Here is a 13,279-nt window from a genome sequence, read left to right as displayed (position 1 = left end):
GGGAATCAGAGGGAAAACTCTCCACTGGTTGGAGTCATAGCTAGCACAAAGGAAGATGGTTGTGGTTGATGGAAGTCAATCATCTCAGTTCCAGGACATCACTACAGGAGTTCCTCAGGGTAGTGCCCTAGGCCCAATCGTCTTTAGCTACTTCATCAATGACCTTCCTTCCATCATAAGGTCAGAAGTGGGGATGTAAACTGATGATTGCACAATTTGCGAATCCGCAAATACTGAAGCAGTCCATGTCCAAATGCAGTAAGACCTGGACAATATCCAGGCTTGGGCTGACATGTGGCCAGCAACATTTGCGCCACACAAGTGCCAGGCAATGACCATCACCAAATAGAGAGAATCTAACCATTGCCCCATGACATTCAATGGCATTACCATTGCTGAATCCCTCACTATCAACATCCTGGGGGGGGTTACCATTGACCAGAAGCTGAACTGGACTAGCCATATAAATATTGTGGCTACAAGAGCAAGTCAGAGGCTAAGGATCCTGCAACGAGTAACTCACCTCCTGACTCCCCAAAGCCTGTCCGCCATTTACAAGGCACAAGACAGGAGTGTGATGGAATACTCTTCCCTTGCCTGGATGAATGCAACTCCAACAACACTCAAGAAGCTTGACCCAATCCAGGTCAAAGCAGCCCGCTCGATTGGCACCCCATACACAAACGTTCACTCACTCCACCACCAACGCATAGTAGCAGCAGTGTGTACCATCTACAAGATACACTGCAGAATCACGCCAGGGTTCCTCAGACAGCACCTTCCAAACCCACAGCCACTACCATCTAGAAGGACAAGGGCAGCAGATACGTGGGAACACCACCACCTGGAAGTTCCTCTCCAAGCCACTCACCATCCTGACTTGGAAATGGATCGCCTTTCCTTCATTGTTGCTGGGTCAAAATCCTGGATCTCCCTGCCTGACAACACTGTGGTTGCACCTACACCACATGGACTACAGAGGTCTAAGAAGGCAGCTCACCATCACCTTCCCAAAGGCAATTAGAGATGAGCAATAAATGCCACCCTAGACAGCGAAGCCCACATCCCTTGAATGAATAAAACTAAAGTCAGCATGGATTTCCAAAGTTCCACTTGACCCATCTTACAAACTAAATTGAGAGGGAATAGAGAAGTCTATGTGGTTTATGAGGATTTTGAAAAAACGTTCGATGAGCTCCAAAGAGAAGAACTGTGATCTCGCATTTCATTAGCTCCTTCATCAGTACACTCATGATTATAGCCCGAAGGCTGCTTGTGACATGCCTTCATGTGTGGCCCTCAGCAGAGCTATTGTTCCGCATGTCTCCAGGCTTCCATTCAACATTCTGCCTCCAGCTACAGACTATTCCCAAAGCTGCCCATTCAATCTTTTGCCTGTTGTTGTCCAATGAGAGGAAATGAAGGATGATAATGAACCATCACCCACAGAGCATGGAAAATTACAGTTCAACACAATTGCAAACTCTGCAGTTTTTCGAAATCTTTTTTTCCCGTATGAAAAATTACCTGAGCTCCACTTGGCAATCATTCAGAGTTGCACATTTTAAATCAGCTGTTCGGTATGTAGTTCAAAACTCCATGGTCCAGCATGGTCCCAAGAATGGCGCCCAAGAAAGAATTTAGTGAAAAGTACTGCAGTGGTTTTTGGTACAGGATGATCCATCAGGTCTCTGCTAGCGTTATGCAATCCAAATCTAATTCCACCATTGTGTACCCCTGCTTTCTCCTCAGAGCTCTCCATCTTCCTCTCCTTCAAATATTTACCCAATTTTTTCAAATGTCTTGCCTCAACCGATCCCTTGATGGCCAATGTGGTCTTTGGCATTATCATGCTATTGCCTTCACTAACCACCCTATTATCCTAAGAAATGAATTTAAACCAAATGATGCAGAAATAGTCATTTGGTCATACAGAACTCGAATATTGCTGAAAAAGGAGACATGCTATCAAAGCTTTTTGTCTTGAGCTCATCAGGACAGATTTGCATGAATACCAATTGCCAACGGGAACAACAATTTATACTGCATAAGAAGAGAGTGCTCATTGGTTGGCAAGTGAACCCTGATTGGTAGAGACACCAGGGAACAGTTAACTGCCAAGCTTTCGTTTAAATACAAACCAGGCTGGTTGACTCTGATTGGTCAAGGCATTGCCATGGGGAATAAACCAGGCAATGGCTGTCCCTCATGCAGTATAAATTGTTGTGCCCTTTACAATTGGTATTCTTGAGAATCTGTCCTGATGAGTGCAAGATGAAAAGCTTCAATAGCATCTCTCTTTTTTTCATGATAGTAATATTTAAAGAAAAACACATAACAGATGAGGATGGCAGATCTGTACCTATTCAAAAGCTAACAAGCCAATTTATACCATAATAGAAATTACTGAAGGAAGCCATTCAGCTCATCATACTTGTGTTGGAAACATCAGGTCTCGGAACCGTTCTGTTGTTCTGACCTCACTGCAGCAACCTCAAATGCCACCAATTTTTGAAAAACCCTAACCTATTTACTTTCTTGTGCATGTCTATATGTTGTATTGTCTACCTTATGTTTGTTGAAGAATCGAGGTGGAATTGGGAGCATAAAATGGATACAAAAATCATCAAAATAGCACAACAACTAAACTCTCAGAGTATATAAACCAATGGATTACATGCTGCCAAAAGTGTGCTATCTACACTGAGCCACTGTATAAGTAAAACAATCCATAAATGCATGACTAAATGTTGCAACCAAGAAAAGCTCCAAAAAATTCAAGAATGGTTTCTATAACTAACTTAAAATCATTCTGCATTAGAATTTAACTGGAGAATTTTGGAATTTGACAATTCTGCTCATTAAACATTTCATTGTTTTTAAAACTATTATTCGTATACAGGGAATGGTTAGCTCAGTTGGTTAGATGGCTAGCATGTGGTTCATAATATCACCATGAGCAGGGGTTTGATTCCCATTCCAGCTGAGATCGATTTTGGACCTGCCTTCTTGCTCTGCCCTTGACAAACCACCACTGACAAAAACTCCTAAGAAAACGGCTCAGGATGAAGCATCAACAGACAATGAGCCAAGGACCTGCCTTCGGGAAGAGCACACATGACTTCATTCCATATACAATACCTCCATTTTTCAATGGGCCATATTGTCATGAAGAAGGTGTGCTTCATGCCAAGTAATGATTTTTAATCCAGCAGCTGGAAACTTGAAATTTTAAAAAGCAGACTTTTTAAAAACACAGACTAAAGTGTCTTAAACTCACAGCCAAGATGGCTACCTAATTTGCATGACTGTGCATTCCACATTCCAACCCCACTGAGATGGAGTTGGCATGTCTGCAAAAACCCACCAAAGACAATGACCTCAGAGGAATATGAATGAACTATATTTTCTATTCCATTAGCACAACATCCAGATACTCCACTGGGTGGAGACAAATCATCAAACCTAATCACTTGAATAATGGGAACCAGTCTAGGAAGGGGAATGGCAGGCCTAACTTGGGAATACACAATCATACTTAAATTACTGGTCAGTTGGAGAGGGCAGCCACATGACAAGCCAAGCCTTTGTATGCTTTAATGTTTTCTCAGCAGAACTAATTTAAATGGGGTCCCTCCTACCTCCTTTTTTCTCCAACCCACCTGGTAAGCTGGTAAGCTTCAAGCCCTGTTTGCTGACTACAATCATCCAAGGACGCCTTGCTGCAGACAGTAACTTCTTAAAAGAATCCAAACCAGCGTTCTGATCTCCTGAAGAACAATCAACTTAGTTGCCTACATCTTTAAATCAGAAGCATCAATACCATCAAATTCAGCCTGATGCCACCTGAATCCCAAACTACAGTTTTACTCGTTTACTTTTTAATGGACTCTAATTTGGCCAAACTATCCTACCCCACTCTGTAATCTGCATTTGTATGTCTGAGAATTCTGAGAGTGTGTGTGTGTGAAAAAGTCAGTGCATATTTTATTATTTTACTTATATCGATTTAAGTATAATAAAACCTCTTTTCTTTATTAAGAAAACCTGTTCCATTGATTTTACGATCATAGTGAGTAAATAGTTAAGTAGTCATTGAATTGGCAAGTACCTCCTTTCCAAACAAAAAAAACCTGTTGCAGTCAAACAAGAAGAGGACAAAGAGGGGAGCCATTCAGCCCCTCCTCACCTGGTCATAACAATATATTTTAGCTAAGAAATTGCCGACATTACCTCAGCCCCACAAAGCAATAGGATCAGTTGCTTCAATGTTTCTCCAATAGGTTTCTTCTCCATTTTTAGCTCTGCCAATCTTGTTTCTATGGCAACAATTTTAGCCTTGGACCCCTGATAAATCAAAATCAGGCACATTAGAGGCATCTTACAACAGAAAAAAATAGCCATTTTGATAATGATAAATTATTTGAACCATTAACAAACCTCAATGTTTTTTTAAATTAAACATTGGAAGACTGAAACCATCGTTTTTAATCCCCACTCCAAACTCCATTCCCTAACTACCGACTCTATATCTCTCTCTGGCGACAGAGATTTAAAAGGCCCGTTCACAACCTGTGTGTCACGTTTAACCCTGAGATGAGCTTCTGATCTCAGATTCACGCCATCACTAAGATGACCTATTTCCTGTAACATCATCAAACTTTGCCCGGCTCAGCTCTTCTGTTGCAGAAACGCTCTTTCATGTCTTCATCGCCTCAAAACTGGATTCCAACACTCCTGGCTGGCCTCCCATATTCCACCCTCCTGAAAATTGTGGTAATTCAAAACTCTGCTGCCCATGTTTTAAATTGCACCAGGTCCAGTCCACCTAACACCCCTAAGCTCACTGACCTGCGTTGGCTGCTGGTCACGCGTCTCGATTTGAAAATTCTCATCCTTGTTTCAAAATCCCTCCATGGCCTTGCCCCTCCCAGCTCTGTAATCTCCTCCAACCCCACAACCCTTCGTGATATATGTGCTCCTCTTATTCCGGCTCCTTGAGGTCCCTGTTTTTAATTGCTTCGTGCATTCAGCTGCCTCGGTCCTAAGCTCTGGAATTCTCTCACTATGCCTCACTACCTCTACCTCACTTTCCTCCTTTTACCTCTCTAAACTAGTCATCTGACCTAACATCGCCTTATGTGGCTCATTGTCACGCAGTATTTTGTTTTATAATGCTCCTGCAAAGTGCCTTGAGGTGTTTTATTACAACAAAGGTGCTATAAGTTGTTTTTGTAATATAAACACATTCTCTTATCCCCTAACATTTGTATATGAATTCAATGTGCAAGAAATATAAAAATAGTGGTTTGGTTGTACAGAACTTGAGTATTGCTGAAAAAAGGCATTTTGTCGAAGCTTTTCGTCTTGCACTCATCAGGACAATCGCAAGGAAACCCATGTCAGGAGAAGCAACAACTTTATACAGTATGAGAAAGAGAGTGCTGACTGGTTGGCAAGTGGATTTCGATTGGTAGAGGCATTGCCATGGAGAATGCACCAGTTAATGGTGACTGACAGTTAACCGCCAAGCATTGTTTGAAATTTTAAACCAGGCCTAAACAAAATAAGTCAGTGTCATGCGCTGGTTCATTCCTCAGGGCAATGCCTCTACCAATCAGAGTTCACTTGCCAACCAATCAGCACTCTCTTCTCATATTGTATAAAGCTGTTGCTTCCCCTGACATTGGTAGTCTTGTGATTGTCCTGATCAATGCAAGATGAAAAGCTTCGACAAAATGCCTTTTTTTCAGCAATACTTAAATATAAAAATACTTATTTATTCACATCTTCTCGAGGCAACAGTACTCACTGTCTAGCTAATATAGAGAAACCTTTTCTTTGGAACGATACACAGAAGGCATCAAACTCAAGCCACTAAGTGATGAGGCATTTTCTCTGGAAAATATCAAGATATCCAATATTGTATGTTTAAGTTCCAGTTTGTTCAGTTCCCAATTTGTATCCTAAACAAAGCCTGTGGCATCACCCAGATTTGAGCCTAAATCAGAGACACTGAAACACCTGGGCTATCTCTGGTAGCTTTTGGTAACTGACTACAAGCACCTTTGGCATTAATCTGACAAGAGCGTCATGCATCACAGCAGTTGGAGGAAGGGGAGAATGAAAACACACTCAAATGCAGAGACAAATACTTACCCAAATGTACCCAGACAAATGAAAAGTGACATAACACCTGGCTTCTTAGACTAGTTAATAATCTACTTAGGTAGAACTGCACTCTGCATGAATAAATTGGCCTCTTTACAATACTGAGCTAACAATCTAATTAGACCAGACTTCAATTTTCAACTGAACATGTTGTGTAAAAGCTCCATTTCCAATCTGAACTTCCTACTCACTTTTGGGAGGTCAGCAGCAGCCAGTTTATCCTGTTCATTCACCAAAACAATTACATCCTGAAAAAAAGCAATTCTTGGATTTAGAATTTAAGAATTTGATGCTTTTCATTCACTTTTCTGTGTTGGGGTGAGGAGAAGAGGGGGGCATAGAGAAGGGATTTGAATATCCAGTAACAAAAAGTAATACATTTCAAAATTTGGCTTCAAATTTCTTAGAAGTTCAGGCATCCTTATTTGTGAAACTTTTAGATACATCTCCTGTAACAGAAGGACAAAGGATGGAATCACTCAAGGAGCCTTAAGGTAATTTCACTTCAGTTAATCACCACCTCATCTCCCCCTCCTGGCAAAAAAAAACACAAATCAAAATTGATGTGAGTGATGTCTATTGTTTCAGGTGTTAATTTCATTCTCTGATTCTGTCCCTTCCAAGAGGAAACACAGAAAGCAGCTTCTGGGAGCAGCCTGGTTATTGATCCAGAGATAACTGGGTCAATACTGACTGGATAATGGTACATGGGATGCAAGCAATGCCACCTCAAAAACTTCAAAATCAGCAACTATATTCAAAATATTACATTACGTTTTAGATGAAGTACAATACTAGGGTGACATAGGAGAGCAACGTATTGTTCTGACCTACACTGTACCTCATCAAGACAGTACACCTAAAGTAAGCACATTATCATGAGGGGGAAAACTGTTTTCAAAGATTATAATACCCTTCATTGCTGAAACAAATGTTACTATGTCAGTCCTAATTACCAAGCTAGTCTGAGATATCTAACATTTTATAAATGCGTAGAGACATAGGCATTAGTTCAGGTGAGTTAATAACTTTCGGCTGTCAGGTTGGGTTGATTTGGAATTTAAGAGCCACTGTGCTAGGCCAGATTTGTTCTGTACACAGAAGGACATTTTTACATTATTAATACCAGCTGAGTGCCTTTCAGAATGGACCCATGTCAAGTGTATGAACCTCATTCTTCACAATAGAAGTATCAGAAGTAATGCAGAAATCTATTCTGCACGATAGCATAGGCAAGGACAAAGTGGGCTCTAAGGTGATAAAAATGCAGGAACTGGGCTATTCTGTCTCTCTTCTATTCCCAATTTCTTGCTTCTTCTCAAAGACAGTCGGCGGAGTTGTTGCAGATTTGCACTAAGTGCGGTAGCGGGTGGGAAAAAGGACATTATGCCCACTGACTGCAATGGTGGCTTTTCACACTGTATCGTCCCAATCCCGCCTCATTAATTATGCAGCCACTGGAAACATGCCATCTCGCTGGCGGCGGCCTCTGAATCACCTACCATGCTGTTATCACACTGTTTCCTCACTCCAGGTGCTATATCTAAACTGCAGACATGCACACAGTTCTCAATGCTTGCAGCCCAGGACTGCTCCAGTGACTGAAAGCCAAGAAGGGTTCAGTGACCTGTCACAGGAATGCCTTTTGGAGGCCCACCCCTGCTCTGGCCACAGGAGATCCAGTAATATCACCACTCCAACTTGGAAGGCGGTGACAGTGGTGGTAAATGCCAATACTGCACAGAAGAGGTTGGCTATCCAATACAGGGAGAGGATGAATGATCTCACCCATACTGCCAGGGTAAGGCAACCATCTCATCACTCTAAACTCTCACACTCACAAGGCCATCACACATTCACTGGCATCTCACTCACCGCTAGCTCAAGGGGCATCACCACTCACTCTCTCTCTCTCTCACACACACACACACACTCACATGTCCATCTGGCCTCATCTCTTCTGGAGACTGCCTCCTCAGCCCGCACCATCTTGAGGCCACTTGCACAGATCAACATGCACCCCCACACACACCCTGGGATACCACCCCCTTTCCCAATATAGCCCTTACCCTGCAGCCTCTTCCCTTGCTCGAGCCCTCTTCTCCCCCTTCCCCAAACAAGCCCTAGCCCTGCAGGCGTTGAAAAGCCACCTGCCCGTGAGCCCCCCAAAAAGTGATGAAATGCTGCCAGTTAAGTCAGGCACCGATGACTGCGAGTACTGCCCGAAGTAAGGTAGGCAAACAATCCACGAAGTCCCAAGTGAAGTGAATGTCGTTTATGTACAGTTGTGAAACACATCGGCATGATTGTGCCCAGATGATCTAGCGTGGGGGGATGATTCTGGCGGGCAGGATTATAATTATATGTAGATGTATTAAAACGACGTTCCCGACGCCCAGTGGCGGGAAACGCGGCCCGCCATTGACGAGTGGAACGGACGATCACAAACTGGTTTCACGATGTCATCAAACCAATTTTTGGCCTTTCCGCCATATTGTCCGTTCACGCCCGCCATGACGTCCGAAGCTAACGGGGGCAGAAAATTCCGGCCACTGTCTCTTCTTTAGTTTCACAGGTGTCGGAAGACCTGTGTTACCCATTTCAAAGGTCTGTTCCTCAAGGGCAAACTTAGATAGGGATTGGTCACAAGCTATTCAGCTACAGGAGCATCACAGTAAACCTCATTCTTTCTTTAAATCACCAACTCATCTGCATTCATTGTAGAGGAACTGGGAGCCAGGAACCTTAAGCTCAAAGATACTAAGGCAAATTGTTCCACCCCATAGCTAACGGATGATAGATACAGATGCAACATAGGGCCTTCCTAACTCATATGGTTCAGTGCTAATCCTGTGATGCACTGTCCCATTAAGTCATCATTTCCTCATGTGTAATACAAGTTTGGAAAGATATTCAAAACCTTACAACGTTGGTACATAACAGTGCATAACTTATCTTGTAGAAAAAAATCTGTATACATGAGGAAAAAGACAAATGCGTTGTAAACCACCTTAATTAACTCAGGAACGTGGAAAGCATCCAACAAATTGCGAATTCCTCTGTAGATATTTACTGGGATTACTATATCCTGGAAGAAACAAAACAAGTTTAAATTAAATGCTGCTGAAAGAAATGTCTGGAAATTCTGTAACTGGGATAACTTGAAATGTAATTTGCTTCCCCAATTCCAGCCATGTCATTAAATGAGATCTAGTGTACTTAAAAGCAGCATTTTTAAGAATAATAGATACATGTCATACATGACATGCATTATGCAGCTAGAATGAAATAGTACCATCTTGTTCAGCTGATGGAAGTATTGTCTCAAATGCTCCTCCTTGGCCTGCACCTCAGAGTCACCCATGCTGTCAATCAAGTTATAAAGAAAATAGCCAACAGCTTCTGTAAGAAAGGAAAAAAAAACAAGATAATCGTGCCACAAATTATTGAGATTGTCGCATTATCAAGATTAATCTATCACAAATCATTTGTAAGAGCTCAGGTTTCTGTGTCTGAAATGGCAGCAATCATCAATGAGGCATGTGGATCGTGCTGCTTTAGCAGCATATATGGCAAACAACTCAGTGCAAAGAATGCTAAATAGAAGGCAAACAAAAAAACTCACGATGCGCATAAACGTACTTTCAATATCATAACTGCAACATCAACATTTGGCACAAACACATTGCTTCTCAGTAAACCGATCAATATCTTATTTAAAATTAAGATTATCGAAAAGCTACAAATAAAAAAGCGGCTAAAGTTTTTTGATTGATAAGAAAACTCAATGGAGCAGAAAGATACTCAAAGGTTTTCTGACCACACACTTAAAAAATTTCACTTTAAAAAAAAAAGCAATCAGTGTTACTCCTGTAATCCTTCGAGCCCCATCATTAGATAGAACGGATTTGTGGGCAAGTTACAATCAAGGAAATTGAAACACTACCAGTCGGTCCTGGAGAATTCTGGCAATAACGCTCATCTTTGTACAACAATTCTGTTATCTGGGAAGACAAAATAATAATATATTGTAGGTGATAGAGGAACGCAAGAACAAGCAGTGTTTGAAATTGCATTCTCTAAATAACAAAGCACTTTTCTATAAAGGTATTAATCAACAGTATATTGTGGCATTTCATCTGTAAAATGCTGCACAGAACATGGTCTGCTCAATAGCTAATCTGCTTTAGGAAATAAAACCGAACAAAATTTGAACATCTTCCGAGGACAGGCACTTTCCCACTAAAAAAGAAAGCTATTTGGCTATTCTAATACTGAGCTAGTGACTATATATATTTTTAAAAAATATTAATGCTTACAAGCAACCTTTTAGCGCATGTCAGTTTTAAATTAATTACTGAAGAATTTGCCAAAGGGTTAAAGCAATCCATATAAATACTACATCTCTTCATAGCAGTAAATCAAAGCTTTATTAAGAGGTGGAAGAAAATTTACATGCAGAAAATCAAGGTTTTTTGATGCCTCTCAAAATTCTACCATATTCGAAAGATTAAAATAAGAAATTTGTTTTTAGTTTATATTGTTCCAGTGCAGCTAAGTTCATTTGCTTATTTGCTAGCACTTACCTTGGCGAGTAAATCAATATCTTTAGACCTGCAGGGGGCAGCAGAGCATAAAGAATCATATTTCAATTAAATTGATCTTGATAAACAACGATGGAGTTTTACATGAAGTGCAGTTTAATAACATAAATAAACAAGTTCTCTGAAACAGAATACCCAATTACACCGTCCACTACATTTTAGCAGGCTGTCCAACCTAATTTTTACCAAACTACTGGATCAAAGTTGGGTCCTGTCACCAAAATGATCAAAATTGTCTTCCCTTCTAAACTGTTTGGTTAATTTTGTGCTCATGGAAGCGGACTGTAGCTAATTGATGATAGACACTATCAGAACTGGGGCAAGGGAAGGAGAGCTATATGGTACAGGCTAGGAACAGGGTGGACAAGGACAGTATCAATTGGATGATGGGCAGAGTGAGCAAATACTACACAGCACTGATTAGGTCTGCACTCTATGAACAAGGGATAAGGTGACGAAAGGCACAAGGGCTGTACAGGGTGGACTGCCTTCTGCAGTATTCCTGTAATCGTTTTTTTATTTCAAATGGTTTTCCTTATTATTTCCATTTCCCTCACCAACAGCTTTACATGATGAACTATTTATCATTCTACTAATAAATAGTGGAGTGCAGTTTTATGTTGTGGATTTCTGCCAACCAGTTGTGTTCAAACTGCTCAATTCGTTTCAGTTAGCACATTTGCAGATACTATAGTTCTTCCTTTCCATTTTAATTAAATCATTGTTAAAACCCAAATGCAATTTTTGATCACAATGCTGAGTCCCAGCAAAACCAAGGAGATTGCAAATTCATATCCTTAAAATGTTCTTCGTAAATATGCACATGAAAAAAAAACCTTTCATTCCCAAGAGATTTCCAGGAACGAGAATGAAGTGCCCCTGTACTGATAAATTATTGGTATTAACGTTTAATATTAACAGCAAAGCAGTAGCAGAGAAGGGTAAAAAAGGAAGCAAATCCTGCACTATCTTGGGGGACATCCTGCCCCATGTGCCCAAAATGCTGCGGTCGAGAATCAGCCTGCTCAGTCACATGAAGACCCATGGCAGAAGCTCTCAACCCGGATTAGATGCCATCCTTGAATCGAGGGACAGCCAACAACAGCAATTAACATTTTACAGAACACTTAATAATTGCAAAGTGTGTGCATTCTTTATTAGGGTTAAATTTTCTTTCATTCTCATTTGCATCACAGAGGGTTATAAGTCACACATTTTGGGCCTCAGTTCTAAAAACAAATGGAATTACTTAGCCTTCAGTGTTAGAAAGGTGTACTGCTTTAATGCAGATACTGCACTAGAGCACAACAAAATCATTAAAAACATATTTGCAAATGCAAAGTTTTGATGGTAAATTAAAGGGCATGTTATGTTGATGACTGCATATAAGGTTGTGCAGCCATTTATAGGTAATAACTTTAAAAAGGCAAGCAGCCTTACCAGTAAGTATTTCCTACAATCTCAGATAGACCATGGACATAACCCAATACAACAAACATATTATGTTTTCACTTTAAAGGAAATGACAGTGGGAAAACCATAACTGCTACCATTTTGTACTTTTCCTGGCCTATAAAATTGCCATTGTTATGACCAGGTGAGAAGGGGTGAACTGGCTCCACTCTATTCAACCTCCTTGGTTAGTCACAACAAAGGTTTTTAAGTTTCTTTTTCACGAGAATATGTCCTTTTCCAATTCAGAATGTATTTAACTATTTAATCTGCGAGCAATAAGGAACCAATCAAACAAGGTTTTCTCCAGTCAAAGGAGGAACAGATTTACCACAAACCCAAGAAAAATAATAAAAATGCAATGTCAAGCATTTGGTCCTAATTTGGGTTCACACACACAGAGGTATCAGAAATAAGGGAAGTTAGAGTCCAATAAAAAATGGTAAAAGAATACATGGTTAAGTGCCTTTTGATTGTCCTTGAGATATAAATTTTAAATGCTGCGGCCAATGCTGCTGGTTTCTTGGATGTAGTCTGATGCAGATGTTCCAATTATTAAGAGGTCTCAGTTCACTGGTAGGTCTCTGGTACGGTAGGCTTCTTGAACTGGGAAACATGCTTATTCCAAAAGAAAGAGGTAGAAAGAGCAGCCTTCAGCCTGTTTCCTCCACTGAAGACTTTCTTGACAGCACCTATATCACTTGCGATTGCTCTCTTGTGGTTGGGCAGCCTTGCCTTGAAATACTTCACCCATCTTGTATTTCAAAGAGGTTTTGGGTGTATCTGTCTATTGCAGCCATTCTTTCAATATCCAGTACTTTGCATTTTTCTTGTCTCTTCCTTAGGCAGTTACGAGTTTTGATGGTTATCTGGAATATAGGAAACGTCTCTCTTCACAATCCCCCGGAGGATGATTTGTTGGTTTCTCACCTTCACCTTGGAATGTGGCCTTGCATTTTTTTTTACACAGTTTGCTCTCAGTTCAAAGTGCAAAATTTCCAGTCAGTTGAAAGTTGACAATTCATATTTTCAATAATAAAGGGGCATAGCCT

The 13,279-nt window shown here is 40.8% G+C and overlaps 1 protein-coding gene across 1 annotated transcript in view; it reads right to left on the bottom strand.

Moving 5' to 3' along the window:
- The window catches only part of lrpprc (leucine-rich pentatricopeptide repeat containing), a 153,228-nt gene that overhangs the window by 72,507 nt on the left and 67,442 nt on the right, over positions 1-13,279 (bottom strand). The window contains exons 15-20 of the mRNA XM_078557196.1: positions 10,758-10,785; positions 10,118-10,175; positions 9,467-9,573; positions 9,182-9,259; positions 6,363-6,419; positions 4,234-4,347 (exon numbers count right to left, since the gene is read on the bottom strand). Coding sequence (XP_078413322.1) covers positions 4,234-4,347; positions 6,363-6,419; positions 9,182-9,259; positions 9,467-9,573; positions 10,118-10,175; positions 10,758-10,785 — 442 coding nt within the window. The remainder of the gene's footprint in view (positions 1-4,233; positions 4,348-6,362; positions 6,420-9,181; positions 9,260-9,466; positions 9,574-10,117; positions 10,176-10,757; positions 10,786-13,279) is intronic.

This window comes from Cetorhinus maximus, chromosome 14, assembly GCF_964194155.1.
Source record: "Cetorhinus maximus chromosome 14, sCetMax3.hap1.1, whole genome shotgun sequence".
NCBI classification, from domain to species: Eukaryota; Metazoa; Chordata; class Chondrichthyes; order Lamniformes; family Cetorhinidae; genus Cetorhinus; species Cetorhinus maximus.
The sequence above is the reverse complement of the archived record's forward strand: the minus strand, read 5'-3'. Positions and strand labels throughout refer to the sequence as shown.